Source organism: Bombus bifarius, unplaced genomic scaffold (genome assembly GCF_011952205.1).
Source record: "Bombus bifarius isolate JDL3187 unplaced genomic scaffold, Bbif_JDL3187 scf7180000009755, whole genome shotgun sequence".
NCBI lineage: Eukaryota > Metazoa > Arthropoda > Insecta > Hymenoptera > Apidae > Bombus > Bombus bifarius.
The window spans coordinates 468,700-494,077 of NW_022885319.1; the positions used below are offsets into that span (position 1 = coordinate 468,700).

The following is a 25,378-nucleotide window of genomic DNA, read 5'->3' on the forward strand; positions in this document are numbered from 1 at the left end:
GGCACGAAAGAAAATATCGCCGGCAGCGCCAACTACGAACCGAAAGACGTCCACGATTTATTATTGATACTGTGATTCTGAATGAGTTACGCCTCGATTACGCGCCCCACCCCTCTTCGACACGTGAATCGAATCTTTTTTTTTTTTCTTTCAATACATATAGTTAGGTTGCGTTCTTTTCTTTCACATTTCCACTAGTTTCGTTTATAAATCATTAAATTATGAGTGAAAGAATATTGTTAGTAATCTTAGTCTATACAGTTACTAGCTTTTTCTAAATCCTCGAATTGTAAGAATAGTGGAAGAGTATTATCAATAATATTAGATTACATAATGTGTATAGTAATTATGTATATAAATATATATATATATATAAATAATGTATAATTACTGATATAATAATATAAAAAATGGAATCGAATTTAAGACAAGTAAAAGAAACAGTAAGTTAAAGTTGACAAATGGAGATTTCTTTACTTAAATGAACACATTAGCGATTAAAGAATCTCTCTTCGAGTAAAAAACAGCAGATGTCTCGCGTATGTATTAAAGGCTCTGCCAACACCAACAAGTGGTAAGAAATAGTCCAGTTTCAAATCTTTTTATATATAAAAAAATATGGATTTTTTAGAGGACGGTTCAAAAGATGGATTGATATTTTCTATAATACACGACAGGTCGTTTTATTGTTATTTAATTGTATGACTACGATACTTCGTTATAACAATACGTATGTTAATTGCTTGAAATTTTCGATCATATTAGAAACAATAAAATTTAATATAAATAATACAATAGTATGGAACGATTCTAATTTACTTATTTATAATAGTAAATTAGCATTGTTCAATCTTATAACAATAAACTACCATGTGCTGTAGAATAATAACGAGAACACATTATCTCGAAAATAAATATATTTTCAACAACGCGTGATGACATACGCGTACGTATGTATGTACTGTTGAATAATTAATTATATCGCGTTACAGGTTAAGTGATTAATCTGGCAACTTACATCATCGACATTTGGCTTCGCTTTATTGTTACGTCCTACGTACGAAATTGCATATTTTTACGATTATGTGTCGAATATTTGAACTTTATCGAATAGCGATAACCGGGCAAAATTGGCTGAAAAATGGGTGCATTGGTACGCGTCGATACGTGTTGCCGTTCTAACGTGGCTAATTGCAAACGACGTTATCAACCTAGAGTTCGTTTGCATGCTCGATAACTTTTCAGCGCGATGAGTAATTTGTTTGTTGCGTTGGTAAATCTGACGATGCGTTTTAAAGCCTATTTCTGCCTATTTCTGCCTATTTCAATTTTTCTAAATACGCATATCGTAATCATAATGTCTTTTACCAAATTTTCTATACTATTTCTATATTTCTTCGTGAAATTATTCGAAATTATTCGAAATTATTCGAAATTATTGTAGCCGATACGAATTCATAATATAGTCGTTTTGAGATGTATTTCAATTTCGTAGAAAAGTAATATCTTTCGAACCTTATCTTATTACCTTATGCTTATTACCAAGCAAACACCACTATATCATAGTCGTAGTAAAATACAAGTAATTCTACAAGTAATAGCGAGTTATTGTTCGTAATTAATTATTATCGAACATTAAACTTTATTCCGTAGAAAAATATACCTACTGTAACCTTGTATCGTACAACTGCGCCATTGAATTTCACTCTTTATACCATATGGATATATCGTCACCTCGATATCTCCGGGACTAAACCGAAGTAACGGCCGTAGTGACGATTGCGGTTCGTTTTCTGCAATGAGATATCACGGTTCTTCGAACTTCAAAGTCTCCAAGTAGGCTCTCAACTCCGAAAGCTCGTAGCCAGATAGCAAATGCCTTATCGTTAAACGCGTGAAACACGTTCCCTGACCGGCCAGAAATAATCGTTTGAATAGCTCGATTAACACCCCTTGCCTTACATATAACAGAGCTGTCCAAGCTTTACTTACCCCTCCTACTCTTCTATATCATCTTCTGTTTTAAGGTCGAGATAGAAGAAGAGGCAATAGTATACCCCATAGTACGAGGATATTTCAGGCAAGGTGATACAGACGACAATATCTTCGACTCGTTCGCTAGATACTACATATATACCGAAATATAGTTTAAAGTACGTTGCTAAAATAAAATAAATAAAAGAATATATTAACTCTATTTAAGTATTTCGTTGGATTCATTTTTAATTAACTTGTAGCAAAAGAAATTTCAAATTCTCGATATAATTAATAAATCTAATTGATAACAAAATACAATTTCATCGAATGGTCATCGAGTATATGAAGGTAATTAGTTTTCGCACATACTTTACCGAAGTTGAATTTCAATGTCGCTTTTTCCCCCCGGTCTTCTCCCGGTCTTTTCATGGGATTGCAGTTTGAACATAGTCAGCGAAGCTTTTTAATTACGATTCATCTCGAAATTCGTTTCGTTCGTTTAATTATTTAATTAAATTAGTCGGAGGTGAATCAAACAATTTTTAACCGAAAATTATTCGCCAAAGGTGTCTGCTTGTCTGACTGTTCTACGCTTTCGTAGAACAGGAAACTTGCAAATTCAGAGATCGCGAATTTGCTATAGAAATTATTTATACTATAAATTACGAAATGTATGATTGAATCGTAATTGATAATAAATAAGATTGAACAAGTAGCTATATACGTTCATTTAATTCGTGAACACACATTTTTTATCTAATAAACTGGAGCCAATTTTGAGATCTCGATTCAGATATTATGTTTTCGAAAGAATAAATATAAAGTTGCGCGAAAAGCGATTATGAAATGAAATCCCAAGTTGGGTATAAAATAGAATTTATGACTTAAGATTTAAATAAAAATTCTTGGAGGGAAACAAGATCCCGGCTGCAAGAAGAACCCGGTTCTATATTCCTTAAAATAAACCTATAATGACATTCTGAGGCATAAAGGATTCACGATAAGATGGAAGTTAAGGTAGTGACCCGAAATCTATGTATGACCTGGCGTGTATAGGTTAGATGCAGCGAAACGATTCGATCGATTTCCAGGGTACATTAGCTCCCATTATCCTGTTAATATTTCAGCGAGAAAAACCGCAAATTGAATCTGTTCTTTTCCTTACATTGTTGTTTACCTCTTTCGTCGAGTTATCATTTCGTCCGAATCGGAACAGTTTAACGGTAACGAGGGTAAAAAGAAACGAACTTAAGGTTACCTAACTCTAGTTGGTTCTATGCGAGCTGATAACGTATTAATTAAAAAGAATAGTTATCGTTATTACAACGTGTAATATTTTCTATATTATGTGACATTTTCGCGAACATACGAACCTTACTTTCGGTTCACTATGTTTGCAAGCTTATGGCACGAGGTAGGTAAACAGGAAAATGACATACGGTTGTGCAAATTTGTAGCGGATAACTGCATACAAAGCGTTCGCTTCATCTAGAATATATCTCTGAAATATATCTATAGTCGACGATTTTAAAACATTTGTTTCGTCAGATGCTATTACGAATGAAAATTTGACAAAATATTTACAGTGCAAAAAGTATGCGGAAGATATTTTGATCGATTCGATCGATTCGTACGTAGATAAGTTATATGACAAAATAGGACACATGTGAGGAATAATATGAAACAGTAGCTGTTTACGTATTGGTTTATGCAAATTCAGATTTTTACCATTACGAACAACAACCGATTATAATAAAAATCAAGATCATACAAGATTATAATAAAGGAGATAGAATGCAAATAAATATTCGCATTAGTTTATATAATGCGTTATTTCGTATATATTAACATAATTTTGCATATCATTTACATTTTTGCATTTTTGCATCATTTACATTTTGTCTATCGAAATTTTAGCAAATTTTTAGCAAATAGCAAGATATTCATACGAGCAAAAAATATAAAGCTACAATAATAGAGGGTTATCTGCGCTTTCAATGCTCTTAAAAATACGTGGTATCAAGCGTAACTGTTTTATTAGTGGAGTGTAGAGTCGCGAACCAGAAGCTTCCTCGTTTGATAACAAGAGATACATGGTAGTAAGCCGAAGCAAACAAAATGGGAAAATTAAATGTCCACGAAAACTTGATTCATTCCTTTATATGTACACGTACGATTATAAATATAAGTTTAATCGCAATAGAAGAAAATTTTCTTATTCTTTAAGATAAATCTTACGGTAAACACGGTGTAATCGAACACTGACTATCGTATTATAGTTCAATTTTCCTATTTAGAGAAGAGAAATAAACTGAAGTGAAAAAGAATATATATATAAATAAAACTGCAAATTTCCATTGTTAGAAAGCTAGTGCTCGCGAGAGGATTAAACTGTCTTCTACCCAAAAATTGATATTTTCCAAGCTAACAAACTTGTATCACCAGCAAACGCTATTACATCGTACTTAAACTTTTCTCTTTTACAATTTAATATAACACAGAGTACAAAAATATAAATGAAACTTTGAATTCTCGTTGTTACAGAGCTAGATCTCGCGAGAGCGTAACCTCGTCCCAGGGTGGCGGGCTCCGTCAGCAGGAGGCGGCGAGCGTCGCGGAGCATCAGCTAGTGTGGAAGAGGCGAGATAGATAGATAGATAGATAGATAGATAGATAGATAGATAGATAGATAGATAGATAGATAGATAGATAGATAGAGAGAGAGAGAGAGAGAGAGGGGGAGAGAGAGAGAGAGAGAGAGAGAGAGAGAGAGAGAAAGAAAGAAAGAGAGTGAGCAAGTGAGTGAGTGAGAGAGGGAGAGTAAACGTGACGAAGAAGACGAAGACGACGTCGTCGGGGTGTTGGTGTCCGAGGGTGGCGGCGGTGGTGACGCGCAGGAGGTGGTGGCGGCGGCGGAGGGTGGAGGCGACCGTGGAAGAAGCTACGACTCCTGCGACGTGAGTCGCGAGCCGTGCTGGTTGGGCGGTGGTGGTGGTGGTGGTGGCCACGAAGAGGGTAGAGTAACGGTTTCCTAGCCGCCGAGGGAAAGGTAGAGGCTTGGTGGTGGCGTTTGTGAAGGCAACCTGTGGCAAGATGGGCTGCGCCATGTCCGCTGAAGAGCGGGCCGCACTGGCCCGTAGCAAGCAGATCGAAAAGAATCTGAAGGAGGATGGTATCCAGGCTGCTAAGGATATCAAGCTGCTACTGCTTGGTGAGTTTATTTACATATGTACAGACGGCATTTATATTTTTAGGTAGCAATGATATAGATAGAGGAACTCGAGGTAAGACGATGGATGGTAATGGTCTCGAGTATATGTACATTATACGAGGCGTATTCGGGACGGTTCCCGAATTCTAATCGGCTATTACAGAAAAGCAGAAATTTGTTTGCAAAACCTTAAACTACTACTCTTAAACTACTACTTAAAAAGTGATAAAAGTTTTCATCATTGTAGATAACGTTTGTCATAACGGGACACCTGTATCTCTATCCTCGCTTCGTATTGTTATTTATTTATTTACCATACCTAGCTCCCCCCCCCCCTTTCAGGTTTGGACGGACTTTCCGATTTGCACTACGTATCGCCGCTTCGTAGAACGGTGTCGCCTAAAGTGACACCCGGCGTCGACGTAACTCGAGCAACTTCACACGTTTTCAGACACAATTTCGTGGGGCAGGAACCGTAAAATTTGTGAAACACGAATGGAAAGTGTCAGAGTTGCATCACACCGGTTGGAATTTCCACAGATATGCACCCGTTGGCTACCACCTTAACCGGGGTCCTGGCTGCACGTTCAGGCGCCATCGTTCTCTATGAAGCGCGGGTAGAAAAATCGGTGCCCTGTTAGTGCCAGCAAGGGTAAAAGAAAAAGAGGGAAGGGAAATAAATTTCTGCTTTTCTTTAATAGCCAACTGAAACTTACTTTCTGGATACGCCCCGTATCCATACATCGCGAGTAGGTTCGAACATTTTAATACTTAATAAGTACAGTAGAATCCCGATTGGCCGAGTAATTGCAGAAAGACCCGACGATCCAATATTTCGGACAATCGAATGACAAAATTTGTGCTTGTAAAATATCTAAAGTAATCGGAATTAGTATAGGGCTGTGTACATTATAAATGAAGAAAAGTTAAATGCATGTATAAGTAGGATGTCGAGACTCGATGTTTAAATTAAATTATACCGAGCCTAAATTAATCACGGTATAAATAACGAATATAGATCCACTAAAGAGACAGGTGTTCGTTATGTGATCACCGACTGACTGGCCATTCGTAGCTGTTTAAAGAACACCTTTCTAATTACGATATAACCGTTAAGAAACATAATAAATTTAGTCTTTTTCACGAACTGCGTTTTTCTTAACCGAGCGAGCGTGTGATCAAAAGATGCAAACGTAACTGACAGTTGCTACGAAAAGTTATATTTGGCACGTGGTTAGATTCGTTGTAGCATTTATGCATTAAACGCGTTCAAACAATTCGTGCCAATTAATAAAATTGAGCGAATTCGTCTCCGGATTACTTGTTCTGGGCCCGGATTAAACAAAATCTTTGTTAAATGTAATTACGTATTTTTAATGGGGGCAACGTGTCTATTCGAACGTTAAATATAAAAGTTTCAAACGCTATAAAATTGAATAGATTTGCCAAAGCTTCTTTAATCTGAACATTTTGTACGATCTTCGTATAATAGCTTAATAATTTTCTTAAATAGTATCCAAGCATATCTTTAAAAACCTTCATCTTCTTAATTTATATTACTATAATAATGATTGAATACGTCGAATAGGAAACGCTGAACGATATAATTAATCGATTACTTAATCCGCGAGTGTTGCGAGAAATTTCGTTCGATTCGAAGGAATTTCAGCAGAGAGCCCTGCGATTCGAGTATCTCCGTTAATTGGTTGGCTGTTCTCGTAAATTCAGTTTCTGCCCGGCTTTGTCGTTTGTTTTTAACGACTGGTCTGGATAACGTGACTCGAAATTAATGAACCAGATGATAATTGGTGTGCAATTATTATCGCGGACGTGCTCTTGCAAAATGCCTGATTCCGATACAATCGCGTTACTTTCGCGCCAACGAGGAATTCATTTCCTGGAAAATAGGGCTTTTATCTAATTTCTATTTGTTTATTTGTATACTTTTCTCTGTGAAAAGTGACAAATGCTTTGTGAAAATCGGAGAAATCGCCAACGTTAATTTATGCTCTACGATCGTTTCGCGTTCGGCGTTATTCATTTACGAAAGAATTAATTCCTTGAAATATAAGATTTTTATTTATGTCTCTTTCTTCGCAAGAGTTGTTAAAATTAATTGGCTATTCTATAAATTATCTTATTCGCGGTATTATCGATTAGTCGAGATATTAATTGCCTAAGAAATGGAATTTCGTCTATTTTGATAAAAAATGGAAGCGTCAACTTAAACGTAAACCAAGATAGTGAGAAAATAATGATCACGAGAGAGAGAGAGAGAGAGAGAGAGAGAGAGAGAGAGAGAAATGAGAAGAAAGAAATGAATTTGGGAGAAAAAAGTGCCGGCTTTCCGGTTGTTTCACGCGTGTTATTAATCGACAGACAGAAATTAAACTCGCGTTCGAATTAGAGAATGATATATGTACACGGAGTAGAGAGACTGGGAGTAGAGAGAGCGACCGTGTGCGTTTCCTGCAGCATAAATGGGATGAAAATACTCGTGGAAGACGCAAGCAAAAGGAATGACGTCATTGGTAACACCAATAAACAGGACCCAGATTTCCCTCGGATAATCTCGGGTTTGAATACCAAGCAGAAAATCAGGAATTCTTTGTTTCTGCCTCGATCGATCGAATTGTGAGAATTTTCGTAAATCGATCCTCACCCGATGCTTCAACATCTGCGCGTTAACTCGCGTTAACTCGTTTGGTTGCTTCGACCTATTACTATAAAATACTTTTATTACATTTACATTTTATATTTGCTACATAAATATAGCTATTGCAACTAAAAGGAATATTTCTATTAGATATCGATACATCTAAAACACGAAGTAACGAAGATTGGCCATTTAGTTAAGTTAAATAAGTTGTGTTTAGCGTTTGAATGAAATTTATATCGAAATTAAGAAATTAAGAAATAATAAAAAAACTCTATATAGGAAATATGGATTATCAGGAATTTCGAAAATAACGGAGTAACGAGTATAACATTTACTATAAAAAGTAGCTTGATGGAGCAGGTTTAATAAATCTGTTATATCTCCAAGCTCTTTATCGCTCAAATGTCGTATTAAAAAGAAGAATGAAATGAAAATGACGATTAAAATCGTGATCGCAAAGACTCGATCGGATCTAGAAATAAGTCAATTGCCGAATTAACTACCTAGCTTTTAGCGATGTAAAATTAGATTTGTATAGACCGATTCTCTGTATTTTTAGCGTATTGTATTCCAGAATCTTTCTTCGTACATTTGAACGAGACTGGTATAATGCTTAAATCTGAGAAGTTGTTCAATTATCTACTTTGATTCTTATCGCAAACAATTATTGCCACTAAAAATCTTTCAACGTTCCTCTTCTATAACGAAATTCTTTTCCATTTTAACAGAAGCTTGTAATTAAATTTTCAAAAATACAAATTTGCCTGAAGGTCCATAGTCTAATTGTGGCTTTTATATATACGTGTGCATATGTGTGTGTGCATATATTCAGAAAAATATAACTCACGTATTTAGAAAAATTTGGAACATCGCTAAAGTGAAAAAAAAGAGAAGCTTTATCGGAGAATAAGGATACGTGCAGATAATTTTCGTAGTATTACGAATTGTAAATTGGAAAATAAGTTTTCAGTTTGTTAAATACGTGTCTCTATCGTCGTGAGGAATACGAACGACAGTACGTACGATCATTGTTTCCAATGACTGTAGCACACGAACGATAATTTATTGGCGTTCGTATTACACTGTGCGTCGATCACGGTGTTGCCTAGAATCGTAAAATTCGTATCGTTCGTGATAACATACGTAACAACAAATAGAGTGAAAGCAAAACGAGGATATCGGTAATATTAACTCGGAATAGCGATAAAAGCGATAGGGTATAAATAATGGCGCCGTTTACGATAATTGCGTTTTCTGAATTTATTAAGTATCGCTCACGATACGCGCGCGAGCGTGTGTGTGTGTGTGTGTGTCTATATATATATATATATATATATATATATATATATATATATGATATGTATCCGAATAATTTCACGTAAATTTTCTTTTACAAGTTATTGTTTTCTCATATACAACTTTCATCTCTCGTTTCTTAGCTTTCTCGCTGCTTTATCAAGTCACCCTTGTAAAAGATGCTAAGCGTTCGAAGGCTTAACGAATGTGAGAGTTCTCGTGTGAGAATAAAACCATTTGAGTAAACGATCGTTTAATTAGTTTGAGTAGTACATACGCGTTATGACAAGTGTGACACAGTGATAGTTTCGAGTATAACCGGGCTTGAGTGAATCAGCTTGATGAGTTCGTGGCATCAATTTGATGACGCAATTGGTTTTATCGTCAAAAGTACGATTTTTAGGGATTCTTTTTTCATATAATAGTTGGAAATTTTGATTAAAAAGCAGAAATTCCTCCTCTAATTTAGTATCGTTACGTTATCGATATAACGTAGTGGATCAAACAATTCTCTAGTTGGATTCCACTTTTTTCTTTTTTGGAAATCATATTTATAGAAACGTGAATTTGCATAAATACCTGTATCCTAATTCTGAGAACAGAACAAGAATTCGAAAGTTGATAAATTCACGATAGTTAAGCTTCGACATCCCGAGGATGTCGTCAGAGTTGTTTACGATGTTGAGACATGTCGTTTCGCTGTGTGCCAGATTCGAGCAAAGTAGAATCCGACCGGTTCCAGACGATCGACAGAAGTAGCGTACGTAGTAGACTGAACGGCTTCCAGATGAAAGAGCTTTTTAAAAGAGGGGGAGAGACTCGCCACCCATAAGCAGGAAAACAAGTTCCGCTGCCACAGTGTGCCACGTCATTTCCGGGCCGCAGCTTCCGCCCGTGCGCACTTCTTTCCCTGTGCATAAATATTATGACACTTGTGGGCAAAATGAGATAAGCCTGAAAATTTAGTAGGAAATTATGGCCAATTCTTTAAACCTTATCCTACCATCTCATTTTGAGATATCGGGCTATTAGTTTTTCCTACAAATCGTGTTCTTTGATTTTTATTTTTTCAACAGTTTCTTTTTCATTTTCGTCTCCACAGTTTTACAGTATTATGCAGGGATAGATAAATCGACTCTTATGTTGCCTCGGTAGAAATTTCGGTTTCGTTGTTTCTTATTATTATTTCCAATCGAACGAAACTGACAACTTTCATCGACAAAGATCTACTAATATAATAAATAAAGATTAAACGAATGAAATGAAATGAAACGACCTATGAATCACCTACTACCCAGTGACGTTAGCCAATTATATTTTTCTGCGTTTCTTACCGATTCTACGTTATTCATTATACGTTTCGAGCTTACGTTATTCTTTTCAATTTTCAGGTGCCGGAGAATCTGGGAAAAGTACCATCGTTAAACAAATGAAGTAAGCAGCTAACAAATTTTTACTTTACTTTCGTACTTTAATTACAAAATCACATGTAAATCGAGTTGCGTTAACTTTTTGTACACGCATACTTGTACATACACATACATACAAAATATGTGTGTAAATTATTATATCGAATCTTCTGCAGAATAAAAAAAAGTTTCATTAACGCTATAACAAATCGGTTGTTCACCTCGAAAAATCCGTCATTTCAGCGTTGAAAGACCAGCGACTGGTAGAACGTGTTTGAAATCTTGTTTTGCAGTCAATGGACCCATTCATGGTGTCCCATGAACAAAGGCATGCGTGTTCAACTGCGGAGAACGTTTCTGGATTACTAATTTACCGGCGACTTACTAATACAAAAATGCCTAAAAGTGTTCAAGGAGAAATAATTATTATGAAATTCTAATGTAGGAACGAAGTTAGCTTCGACTTTCAACCACCTTTACTAAGTAGAGTTTACTAAAATGAACAACGTTTCGATATAACAATTTCAGTAGAGAAATCTAAAAATAAATAATACGTAGAGTACAACTTGATAATAATTTTTCTCTAAACTATCTATATTATCGTAGAAATCCGAATAAAATTAATTGCCTGTCACCATGAATATATGGATGACTTATGCCGAATTGGCCTTAACAAGATGTCCGTCATTTATTTTCCCAGAATTATCCATGAAAGCGGATTTACACCGGAAGACTTCAAGCAGTACAGGCCCGTAGTGTACAGCAACACGATACAATCTCTAGTCGCTATTCTCAGAGCGATGCCGAATTTGGACATCAACTTTTCGACCAATGAACGGGAGGTAAGTTGAACCGACACTTACGGTGATCGGGTTCTCTTTATCTCTCTGCTGTATTCTCTGGATCGTTCTCGACCGAATAGTACTCTTAGACAATTTCTTAAGCGTCAGCTAACTATAAAGCAATGGTTACCGACACCCGTCATGGTCAAGATCTTTTTTTTTTTTTCCAACATTAAAACACCTTGTTTTCGTTGAAATGAAAACAAGATCGAAAGATTCTAGAAGCAGGGCCGAAGCAGCACACAACTCAGACACAAACGCTCAGGACACTCGCAGACTCGTGTCTCCAGCAAATACTCTTTCGAAAGGAGACATGAAAAATTGAGTTAAGGCGATCGGTTCGTTAGACGAGTGACATAATTGGGAAGAGGAAGATTTGCAGTACATATATAGACTTGCAATATATATATATACATATATAGACATACATATACACGATTAAATAAAAACCGAATCAAGGATTAATGGATAAGCTTCGTAATTTCTTCTGAAATAGAAGTAGATAAGAAAAGGGAAAAATCTGCAAAGTTACGAAATAGACAGAGTTCCGTTAGGAAAGCGAAAGGCGGAAGTAGGCGGCGGAAGCGGTAGAAATTAAAGGGTAAAGATTAGCGGTCTGCCGGGAAGTCAAAAATTATCGATAGCCCGAGCACTTAAACGATCGATGCGCATCTCGAGCCTGGTTCTGAAGCACCCTCCTCGGCATATTTACCGATCGTGCAGCATCGCGGCTGCGTCGTTTACCTTAGAGCCAATAAACGAGCCCCTGCCTCGAAAACAACGAGCACGATGGGTTGCCTCGAGTGCCGATTGATCCGGCTCCTCGAACCCAGTGTTTCTCAATCTCATCTCTCTTCGATAGGCTTCCCCTTTTTTTGTTTATTAATAATATTTTTCTTATTAGGCAATATGAGCTGATTGTTCCCTCCCTCCGCGCCCCGCCCGCCGCCCAATACCATTTCGTACCATTTTTATACTTTCGCTTTATACTTAAGCTTTATGCAAGCTTTTGTAGTATTTCTGGTAGCTTGGAATGGCTTTGGTCAGATTCGTTCCGTAGTTATCACGATGCGTTTCAAGTATCATCGCGAACCAGTGTTTTCTTCCAGTGGTTTTAATAAATCAAAATGCTTTTCTCTCGTTAGATATGAACGTGCTGCCGAAGCTCTCCTCGTACTCGTTAAATATTGCTAAAGTTTGATCACGTGTGACAATACAGACTCTTTTCTTTTCTTTTTACACGTCAAACCAAATCATTTCTTTCAAATTTATTCTATTATTACGATCTCTTCCACCCTCTCCGCTTTTCTATCTATTAAATTACATTGTCCAAACTCGTATCAACGGTAACACCTTCTCTCTTATAATCTTTTATCATCTCTGGTATAATCGTTATTTCGAAAAGTTCCTTTTATATAATTATATTATTATACGAAGCACGAACGTATATAATAGGTATTTCTCGTTAGATGAGAAATACATAGACAACGTTACAATTAAATAATACACTTCAGGTATAAAGAAAGGAAGAAAGAAAGGGAACAAAACACAATAGAGAAACGTATGTTTCGCGGTTCTAAAATCGTTGAAGGGAAGAGCATAATAAATACTGGCACACGTATAACGAGATTTATGTACGTCGTATACACCTCCACTTGCTCGTCTTGCTACATCTTAAGTGTTTAAGTAGTGTTCACTTGTTGAAGCATTTGGCAAGGGCACATTCGAAAAGAGCCTAGAGTGCACATCCACTTCACCATTTCAACCTAATTTGGATAGTACTTGCGCTTTTTAATTAAGTCGTATAAGATCGGCAAATTTTCTTTCCCTTTCTGTATTTTCTTTCCCTTTTTCTTTTCCATATGAGTAAATCGAACAACTTCTTCGTACATGTTTCTGGCATAACATTCAACTGATTTTAATTCCTTTGATAATTTCTTTGATAATTTCTTTGATAGATCGAAATTAATCCACGCGATCTTTGTAGCCTTAACAAGCAAACATCGGTTAAACAAAAGAAAAATACAAAATATTGTTTTAATATTGGAAAAATATGCTGTTATCGGTGTTTATTTTACAATAACTGCTATATATGTATTCTGTAAATCGAGTTAACTTGAAAATTGCTTATCAGCCGGACGCGAAAATGGTGTTCGACGTGATCCAAAGAATGGAGGACACGGAACCATTCAGCGAGGAGCTTTTGGCTGCGATGAATAGACTTTGGGCCGACAGCGGGGTCCAGGAATGCTTTGGCAGGAGCAACGAGTATCAACTCAACGACTCGGCGAAATAGTGAGTAAATTTGTCACATCCACTATTTACCAATCTATAACTTTTCTAGATAAAATCTAGAGTTTGCAAAATCTTGGAGAAACAGCCCTAGCTCGAAGGTAATTCATCAGTAACATCAGTAATGTTTCATTGAACTTTCAAAGAAATCGATCCATCATCCTCGTCTCTAAGACCTCAATACCGTTTCTACTGACAAAAAAAAAAAAAAAAGAAAAAAAAGTTCAATTATTAGATAGAAGAAGATGAAAGATGAAATTATAAAATTGATAATAGTAGAAAAAACATAGAATAAGAAGAAGAGGAAGCAAAATATTAATTCCGAAAAAATTCACAAGCGTTGACACGTTTCTGAATCTTACGTTATTATATTTCTATATATTCGATTTTCTATAGTTTCTTGACTCGACCATCGACACGGTTTTATTATAGGGAGAATATTTACAAATAAACATAACCCAGGGAGAATCTGCCAAAGTCCTTGGTACCTCTAACGCCTAATTTGGAGTAGATCCAAATCTAATAGAAACTGAAGCTTCCACGGCTCCATTCATATTCAACAGCGAGACCTGCCAGCCACCAAGAAATTAATTACTGTTTGGCCGGAGATCAGTAATTTAACGTCATTTGTAATTCTATCGTTTCAGTATACATTACACTCGTACTATTTATTCAGGAGACGATAACTTCTAATTCGAAGAAAACCAATAATTAACCGTAAAGAATATTAAAATCGAGAAATTGGAAAACGCAGAAAATGAAACATTTCCAATCAATTTACACTATTACAAATTTAATGTTTTAGTTCGTAAAATCGAAATTCAAAAAGATTTAAATTCGTCCTTTTAAATACTCTCTCTGCGTTCTAGAAAAAACGTGTCAAAATAGAACACCTTGCTTTATTTTGCTATTTCCTTACACGAATATTTGCACGATTACCAGTTTTCGTAGAAAATAATTTTCAAAATTTTCAAGAAGATTTGTATTTTTCCGCCTATATTAAACATAAAACCCAAATATCCTGTATTATGCAGATTTATTTTCAAACTTAAGTAAATTTACCAAACCTGTGTGCATAATAATATTTTAATTCTAAAAGCTGATGTGACGCGTCACTGAAAAATATTATATCCAGTTGAATATTGAACTGCCAGCACATAGAATACGCAAGCACAATGGCAATGATTCCGTGATGAAGACAATAGATGGCGATTAGGTTACATCTAATCCATCTAGAAAGCATGACACATCCTCGGAGATAGTAATCTTGATGGTAGTAACATTATCCGTCGCAAAATACGTGTCTCTATGCATTTAAAATATTGTCTTTTTATCAACAAATTGGTAAAAACTTGTGATTAATGTATAACTAATTCAGTTTATGTTAGTTAGTTATTAGTTAATTATTAAAGTCGGCGCGTAAGTAATGATAGAAATTATTCATTAGATTTTCGCGATTGAACGAGGTAGGTACTATGACGTCATATGGCAAATTGTTTAATGACCAGTCTCTGTTAGCAACCTGTTGTGTCCTGATTATAGTGTGCGTAGCAACAAGCATCGAACAGAAGGGTCACGATTTATTGCATTACTCCTTTGCGGATATTTTCGTATGTTTTCTAATGCATATAGACATAAAAGTACTATTTTCTTCTGTTAGTTATCAACATTCATTAGAAATATTAAATTACGTTACATAAAAATGAAAAGATACAAATTGTTTTAAATAAAATAAATAAAATAACAAATAAAAGAGATTATAACGTTTTCTAAGGTTAGAAGAAAATTATTATCTGATAATTTGATGTGTTAATCTCAGTTTGAAATTCGAATTTAGATTTTACAAGATACGAAGTAGATAGATTCAGACATAACTACAACTACATATCGGGTGGGACTAAATTTACTATTTATTTGACTTATGACTTAAAACGAAATAATTGCTTGGAAAAAAACAGTAAAGCATGTAAAATGAAATTTTTTAATAGCTTCTCTTTTCTTTTTTTATTATAAAAAAAAAAAAGCTTAAAATCCTCTTGGAATATTTTTATTATTTATATTGCGCCATTTTTCATAAATAAGGTTCTGTGAACAGTACATCATAAGATCCTCGATATCGAAAATATACAAATTTTCTAAATTCGCACTATCAATACATTAACAAAACTACGTGCCCCTAAATATACAGAGAAAAAGTTTATACAAACAAATCTGCATAGTTTACAATATCCCAAATCATATTCTCCCAGGAAAGTAAATTTTTCCAAAACAAATTGTCAATACCCTGGTACGCGTAATCTTTCTTTTGAATCTCCAGAAATGTCCCTATATGTAACATTAATTTCAATCCAGACGATCGTACTCGAATCGAAGAGAGAGAAAGAGAGAGAGAGAAATAAAACTCCAAATTGCTCCAAAAGTCCGAACGTTCTGAAACGTAAGTAGATCTAACCTAAAAGCTTAATTCAAGTTTTACCTATCGTAAACCACCGGTGGACACAGCACTCGAGACGAACCTAATTTCGCCAGGCAATGTAGGCAATAAAAAATAGAAAAAAAAAATAGTGCAACTGGAGGGATCCGAGCATTCTCTTTCGTCTTTTTTCCCCTTTTTCTTTCTCTCTTATTTAGGTTCAGCGGCGTATTGATCGTCAATGACGTCACGCCACGCCCGTGTCACGTGGCCTAAAATGGCCGCCGACACCATCCCCACCACTCTTTCTTCTCTGCCTTACTATGTTCCCTCGTTTTCACCCCCCAACCCCAATTGTTTCTCTTTTCATTCTAATACCGCTGCTTCTCTTTCTGTTCTCTGTACGATCTGACAGAGAGAGAGAGAGAGAGAGAGAGAGAGAGAGAGAGAGAGAGTAAAAGAGAGACACAAGGAAATATGTGTGTATAACGATACGCAAGAATGTTGAAGCACAACGGGGTGGAACGTACAACAATAGGGACAAAACATCACTCGTTGTTGGGAAATTCGTAATAATTGGACACTTAATAATTAGCAAGCAAGACGAGGAAAAAATGGGGTTAGGATAAAGCGAGAAAATCGGGTGCAAGGACACGAAAATTCTGATAGGTCTCCCGGGAGGGAGATTTCATGAAACTGCCAACTTTTTTATTTTGTTCTTGTTAATCTACCAGTACCCTGTTTTGGGAGAACATTTTTTTTAGAGTTTTATTATATTTTAGAATTTTCCTTAACAATAATGATTATCAAGCATAAAGTCTTGTCGTACGACTGCTTTTAACAATAATAATTAAATTAGAAAACGAATGTTATAAAGTAATCGTTATACTTTTTATTGTTTGTATCATATGTTTTGAAGCGATTGTTTTATATCTCTTGACACTTTTGACTTTTCTATACATATATCGTTCGATAGAAAGATTTCAATATAAGTATGAGAGCGCTAAATGTATTCGATCACCCCATATATTTTAACTACTATACCTTATGCCTTATGGTTGTAAACGCTAGTAACCGAAACGCGGGTGATCTACGATGTTTCCGAAAAGCAACTGGTGATAAAGTCACGTTACAACTCACGTGTATAGGATGTCTGCAAGTGTAAATATGAGATTTCTTAGAAATGTAAGCTGTTCCTTTCTCGGTTATTGGTTATCAGCGTTTCGAGTTATTGACAACGAAAGACGATCCACGCTTGTAAATCTAACCTCAACTAGCGTTTTGCATACATATTGTACATACATACTTACTTACTTACGATGGTTGCGATTGCGGATCTATTGTGATTATTATTACCATATATCGGATATCTTATAGATAACGATGGACTCTAATGCTGTATAATTGCCTTTTATTCTTTATATTATTCTATCGTTATTATATACTACAGATATATACAGATATATTTGTCAACTTAATTATTACTCGACATTCAAATATATTAAATATTTTGTGATAAAACATTTAACATTTCAAATATTAGATATTAATATCCATTTGTGATATCATTATTAATATACTTTCAATATTCTTAATCTACTGACACTAAATATCCACATTTTATAGTAATTAATCGACACGGTAACATAAGCAGAACAAAATGACAAGGAATTATCGAACAACGCATGGTAACGTTTTGCTGTTTTATATTAATAGCGTGCCATTTTTTCTGGACACCCGATATCGATCAGCCTGGCCGATATCTGTACGCGCGAGCCACGAAAACCAATATAAAAACCATGCAGCGCGATAAGATGAAAGTGCTTGTGCCTGGCTACAAGTGCATCCAACTTTGGCAATGAATGCTAAATCACAAGAAGTGGCAAAAAATCGATCGAACACGATCTCGGTTACGACCTGAATTTAGAACGAGGGGAATGTCATTTACTCTCTAGAAGTCTCTGGAAACACTTTACACCACGTGTGAAAGTGTCATTTAAAGTAGATTATATAAATATCTTAAATCTTTTAGGAATGAAAAGTTAACCAAAAATATAGTAAGAAAAAATGATAAAATACTTTTTCAGAATAATTTCCAACACTTTTTCTTATTTCCTTTTATTTCTCTTTAAATATGCGTATATAATTAAGAAAATGGTTCTCTGGATCGTTTAATCTGTGATATTTTGAAGAATTCTCTAAAAATATAACTAACGGTCCTGCGTTTTGCCTTGAAATTCCAGTTTCCTGGATGATCTAGACCGATTAGGGGCCAGGGATTATCAGCCTACGGAGCAAGATATTTTAAGGACCCGTGTTAAAACAACGGGAATAGTCGAAGTCCACTTTTCTTTCAAGAATCTTAATTTCAAGTAAGTACCCGGGTCAGATGTTTATTCGCGTAAAATGCACAAAAACGATTCCGATAATACACGTTAAACATAATAAATGTTAAACATAAAATTTGCATACGTAAGAAATATTACTAACCATAGCATTATCCATATTATTGATCTTTTGCGAAACTTGATGAACTTATCGTCTATTTTTAAAGGACACATATCTTTGGACCTGACAGGTTATTCTCCTTTTCAACTATGTCATATTAAAGTGCTCTCTTATCGCCACCAGATGGCATTGAAATCGTACAATGGAGGAAAATGAACTTTTAGATAGAGTATCGTAAAGAATAGTTAATTTAACAGAAGGATATACTTGATACAATTATCTAATACGAAAATGAATACAATACAAAGAAACAAGGACAAGAAAGTAAAAGACTGACTCGTTTTGATCAAATCCTTACGACCAAAGGTGGATACAGGTGTAACTTTATCAACACCACTGATATGAAAGAAATGTTATCTTTTTGGAGATTTTAGAGTGTACCGACAACAGACAGGAGATTGTTTTCTATTCCGCGATCGAATGATTATTCCTATCTTGTATGCGCATAATAATGTATACAATTTTGTTTGTTCTTATTAACGCAATGTAATACACGATGTACACAAATTTTGCGAAATTGTACGAAATATCTACATATTTACTAGTAATTTAATCCTTTTAATCGTAAATTAATTATAAATAGCGGTACACCGTAGTAATATAATTTTTAGATAAAAATATTTGGAGATTCTGGCATGGTAACAACATTAAAAATCAAGGAACATATTGCCACGGGGAATATCGTTAACATCGATCTCAGTGGTTAAAAAAAGAAATTGAGTAAAGAGGCAGGAGAGGGGTAGGCTAAAGGGAGAGAGCAATGACTTATGAATGATTGAGCATGAATCATTGGGATGACAATTTAAGAAACTGAGCACATGCATTCCTTCTTTCAATTAATGTCACTTTAAGAAATGTTTCTTTGTAGATATATTTCACACTTATTTATATCTATTTACATAGGTGTATAATTTACATTTGCATTTAGCTTTCTTAATAGTATACTAACATTATTTATATATAATTATGTATTTATATAGAGATATAATTTACATTTACACAAATATTATATAATTAAAACTGACAATTTATTTTGTGCTTCACAATTAGAAAACTGAAAATTTGTATTATCGTGTTATTTTTCCTTTATTGTCTTTAAACACAATTGTGTGTGCGTACGTGCATTGATTATTCTCTTTTTAATAAAATTTAAGAGAACTACATTTAGATAAATGTAATATTGTTTTTCAATGTTATTTTCTATAAAAATGTAATAGGAGGATAGAAATATCAATAAAATCAGATTGACATGTTTCAATTTGTTAATTAATTGTCCAATGAATTTCTGAACCCTTGTTCATCGATATACCATTGCTTCTTTACAGATTGTTCGACGTGGGCGGCCAAAGAAGCGAACGTAAGAAATGGATCCATTGCTTCGAGGATGTTACCGCGATCATATTTTGCGTTGCGATGTCCGAGTACGATCAAGTCCTGCACGAAGACGAAACGACGGTAAGTATTCGCACTTTTTTTTAACTAGTTTAATTATATATTAATGTGATACGAGATCATAACGTATACACAAAAGGACAGGTGATATTTCACGGTGCGACGGTGAAATTCGTAACAATAGAGTAATTGAAGAAGCCAAGGGAAACTAAACTACACTGATCTCCACTTACCATATCAAGAGTTTTGGAACTTTATAAGTGAACAAGGGAATTCTAAAACACATACAAGTTTCCAGAGTCTTTGGATTTTCAAAAAAGTCTCCTCTTCACGTTACGATAGGTGTACGATATACGATAGAAATATACATAGTATATGTATCATGAACTGTAGACCCTTTCAAACATAACATATCTACGATATATTGTAATGTTTTATTTTCTTTTTTTTCGCTAAGAAATTACTAAAGAACGATTAATATTCGTATATTTTTCATTTTTCCTCGTATACTTTGTATTTTCTTAATAATAACGGTAAGAAAAATTTACTTTACACTTGCACTGCATTGCAGTGAATTAGCCTGCATCAAAACTCTCGAGTTCACGCAATGAAACTTGTGAGTTACGGGTCCATTTGGCGTCAAATCATTCCCGAAAACTTTCTCACACTTTGTTATGTCTTTGTTATGTATTTCACCAACTGTTATGCTTTATTTGATATTTTTCTTGAAGCTGTTGAAGAATAAAGTACTTCTTACGGTGAAATATATTTAACACTTGATAATTGACAGAATCGTATATGAAAAAGGTCCTCTACATATCTAAGTGCCTTTTATCTCTTTACCTGTTCTACCATAAAGAGATAATTCGAACATTTTTTTCGTGCCATTATATATATATATATATAATATATTATATATATATGCACACGCTACTTATGGAGATGCATATGGTGAATCCTACGTGGGAAGAAAACGTGATAAACTGCAATTGTTGGAAATTAACGAGTTCTCGTGGAACGACCCCATTGATTAACCCCTCATTCTTCAATCCACTGGAATGATTTGCTATTTACATTATTTTACAAATTTCTTTCTATACCTTTATTTTTCATGCGTACATGATATTGTGTACATTTAAGATCATGTTACATTATAGTTATATATCTTTGGTCATTAATTATTATTAATGTTTGCATGTTAATTATCTGTTATAGAATCGAATGCAAGAAAGCTTGAAACTGTTCGACTCAATTTGCAATAACAAATGGTTTACTGACACCTCGATTATTCTCTTCTTGAACAAAAAGGATCTTTTCGAGGAGAAAATTCGCAAGTCTCCGCTCACCATTTGCTTCCCCGAATATGCCGGTAAGAAAATATTTTTCACATTTATATCCATAGAATTTTGTGAACGAAAAATTAAAGATTAATCTATTTCCATGTCGAATGCACGCTTTCACCATCAGTATTAAACTTTTTTTTTTTTTTTTATTTATTGCGAAAATTACAGTTGAAAGATTTTATATTTTACCCAGTACGTATTGCATTTCGGTAAAAAGAAATTCGTATAATTTCGAAAATTATAGCGTAATCTATTAGTGAAGATCATATGTTACATGTGGTGTAAAAATAAATGCGGCAAGTTCTCATTGTTATAAAAAGTCCGTAGTCTGTTGCTGCCCTTGGAATTCCTTCACGCCCCACAAGAGAGCTACATCCTCTTGTTTGAGGTACACTGATCTAAATACGTATCGTTCGTCGTATGTCATCCATCTTCCGAATTTTCGCTACGAGTGTGAACATTATTTTTAGGTAATAGAAGCTGAAATTGTAAAATAAATTAAATAATTTCAATTTTGATTCTCTTTTTCGCTTTCCTTTCTTCTTTTTTCATTTTTACGTAATCGCGAAGGTTGAAATATGTAAGAAATAACATAAAAGTGATCTTTCAAAGAACATTCAAAGACAAAAAGTTACAATTTTAAACGCTATCCATTCAAATATTATCGGTTTCTTTTCTTATTTATAAAAACAAAACGTTCATTAGACAGAAAAGATTCTTCCAAATCTTCCAAATTCAAAGCAAACCAATTCAAATTGAAAATATTCATTTACCGCAACCCCCACCCACCCCTCCAATTTGTCTCACTGAAGAAACAAAAAATTTATATTGCAGCACATTCCTTAACCTCTCCCGTCTGAAGAAAGCAAATCTAAAACAAAACTTCCTGCCAGATGTTACCAACCTCGTTCGTAAGGGTTAAACTTTCAATTTTTTAAAGAAATTCCTGAAACAGCCACTAAGAAAACAAACGTAATCCAAAACAACCAAATGTAATCTCTTCCCGTTTTTTTTCTCTTCTCTAATTTTTGTGTCTAATTTTTTATGTTTTGATCGAATAAAGGGCGTATAACAAAATTTAGGAAAATTTGTCGCACAAAATTAAGAAATCACGCATGCCAAGAATGATTGTTTCTTATTTCCTGAAACTTAAAAAGCTTTGTAACGATAGGGAAATAGAATAGAATACGAAAGAATGGCCTACGCCAGTAGGTTAAATGAATAATAAGGAAACGTGTCTGTCTGACCGCAGGGGCGCAAGAGTACGGTGAAGCAGCCGCGTACATCCAGGCGCAATTCGAGGCGAGAAACAAGTCAACCACTAAGGAGATCTACTGCCACATGACTTGCGCTACTGATACCGACAACATTCAATTCGTGTTCGACGCAGTCACAGACGTCATTATCGCCAATAATCTCCGTGGCTGCGGTCTCTATTAGGATAAATATTGCCGTCGTGGAGCCGATCGACCGACACACACTCACACTCACATGCATAAACACGACAGACATGTATTGCGAGAACGGGGGAGCGCGTGAGAATGAGAGACTGCGAGATTGTCAGGTTGCCGAGAGAAAGATCGCGTGACAGAGGGGGAGAGAACGGCTGAAAGAACGGGAACGAGAAAAAGAGATACACCTATGTACCACCGCTACTACTACCGACCACCTGCGGATACCTTCTCGACTTTTTTTATCAGACACCTCTTTGTGCCAGCTCTTTCAACCTTTCTCCTTATCATACTGAGTGATTCGAATGCAGTTGCACAATGTTTACGCAACGCTATGCATTATGCGCTGCTAAAGTGCTGCTATGTAAGTAGGTTCACTTGTACAATTCCTGAATCCTCTCGCATAATAATTTAGTAATTACTATATTATTAGCGAACCGATAATTCATCAGTTATATAGGGTTCTCTTCTATCATTTTTCATTGAACGGAATGATCAAATAACTTATGATTTGCAAAATCTGATATATTTCATCAACAAATTTCTTACCATTTCTTACTATTTCTTATTATGCAAGGATAATCTGTAACTTTTGAATTGTAAAGTTTCACCAATAGTATTAGTTCAATTGTCCATGGTGATTGAATTAAGACCACGTGAAATTTTCAACGGTTCTCATTGTTACCGAGAAGTGTTAGCGAAATCTTTTATGAGAAAGTTAAAGGCAAATGAAGGACGTCATTCTAATTCAATGAACAGGGATTGTAGAAGTTAGGAACTTCTCCCTGAGAAAGATTTGTCAGATTACTGACTGATATTATAAAAATAATATCTGTTGTGGAGTGTTGTTGGTAAATCGCTTCTTCCAATTGTCTTTTGAGGCGAGCAGAGAATCGTGTAGGGACTTTTAATATCGGCAGCATCAAGAATGTTTCTCTACTAGAGAAATTCATCTTATGATTTGAATTTTATGTCTGGAAGAGAATAGAGAATAGCTTTCGGCTAATCAATCCTTCGAGCTAAATACATCTGGATTGAAATTGCAGTTATTTACTATTCTGCTTTTAAGTACTGAATCCAATCTTAAAATGAATCTCTCAATAAAGAAACGTTCTTTTCTACATCATAATCAGATTTGATTGCTGTATTAATTGCAACAGAGGACTTAACATTGCCTTTACTCATTGGTCATTTTGTATTTTAAACGGATTGTGACTGAGTCGGTCTATTAACGTTGGACAATCTATTAAACCAATACCGAGTACTGTGATCGATCTTTTTGTTAACTGCCAGAACTGGTGAATTTGTCATATATAAAAATCTATTTTTGCCTCGATATTTGAAACTAAAAAATTATATACAAATGAGTGAATTTCATATTTTAAACTTTGTTAAGATTCAAAAGCTTGTATAATATTACTTGTTTACTTAAAAAAAATTATATGGGTCAAAGGGTCAATAGTTAAGTCCTTCGTAATCAAAAATATGGAATTAAGGGATATGTTGAAAGAGGGCGCACAATGATCAATCCAGATTTTTCATACATTTCGCGGTAAATCGCACAAAGACCAATCACGAAGCACACTCGAATCTCGAGATCCTTCATCTGATTTTATTGTAAATTAGGGAAAGAAGAATATAGTTATCTGTTCAGGTAGAAAATTAAGCTGAACAACAATTTTTTAACATAGAAAATAATCCTAGTTAATAGTTTAACTTGAAAATTTGTTTGATAAAAGAAATAATTTCTTTAAAAATTGTTCATTTGACAAACACTTTAATTTTCTACCTGGGAAGAAACGATTTATAAGCTAATAATACAATTTTCCTTTTTCACGAGTAGTATAATAATATTCAACTATTTTAACTTTAGTTGAATAAGCATGTTACGTTCATCGCCGATCGCACAAGTCGCGCACAAGTCGCGCACAAGAAACCGACGAAAAAAGTATATTTTTCTCTCATACAAAATATTTTCTATTTTCCGTGCAAATCTACAATTCCTACATCTGTCGGATACGTATAATATTATACTATTCGGTTTTCGGTCAGTTCCTTTCGGTTAGAAAACTAAATAAAAAATGCGCTAAAATTGTGTAAAAAAACATAAACGCCGTATAAATGCCGTTGATCGAAACAAGCGAGATTTAAGCGACACCATAAAAACTCGATAGATAAGGTCAGAATAGTGCAAGATTGTCAAAGCATGCAAAAAAAAAAAAAAGACGTGAACATCTTGATGCGTAGATATTTAATTAAAATTCGAATTCCGATTCGTCAAACATTTTTTGGCAACGATTCGAGCAAGATTCGTAACGCTATGGACAAATGGCGCACCGTGCATGAGAAAGAATTCTTCACTGTTTTTCCCTTAAATTGAATCAACAGTTTCGTTTCGTTCCATTGTCACGCACATTTACGCGACTGTACGCACACGATCGCACAATTACACGCAACGACGCAATCACACACACGTACACACGTTACACGTATATACAGGGTATTCAGAAATAGGTGGCCGAACTGTGGTATAGTGTAGAATACGATACCAAAGTTTGGCCACTTATTTCTGAAACATTCTGCAT

General features: G+C 34.9%; 1 protein-coding gene and 1 long non-coding RNA gene across 2 annotated transcripts; one reads left to right on the forward strand and one right to left on the reverse strand.

Moving 5' to 3' along the window:
* Positions 1 to 4,766: 4,766 nt before the first annotated feature.
* Positions 4,767 to 22,957, forward strand: LOC117215608 (guanine nucleotide-binding protein G(o) subunit alpha). The gene is made up of 8 exons (XM_033461962.1): positions 4,767 to 5,188; positions 10,535 to 10,577; positions 11,253 to 11,394; positions 13,529 to 13,689; positions 18,343 to 18,471; positions 19,933 to 20,062; positions 21,215 to 21,368; positions 22,595 to 22,957. Exons 1-8 carry the CDS (start codon positions 5,071 to 5,073, stop codon positions 22,780 to 22,782), a joined length of 1,065 nt encoding a protein of 354 aa, XP_033317853.1. The 5' UTR covers positions 4,767 to 5,070; the 3' UTR covers positions 22,783 to 22,957.
* LOC117215609 lies at positions 10,213 to 25,267 on the reverse strand. The gene is made up of 3 exons (XR_004489153.1): positions 25,180 to 25,267; positions 13,871 to 13,875; positions 10,213 to 10,222 (listed from the first exon to the last, which is right to left on the reverse strand). It is a non-coding gene; the product is annotated as an uncharacterized LOC117215609 (long non-coding RNA).
* Positions 25,268 to 25,378: the final 111 nt, after the last annotated feature.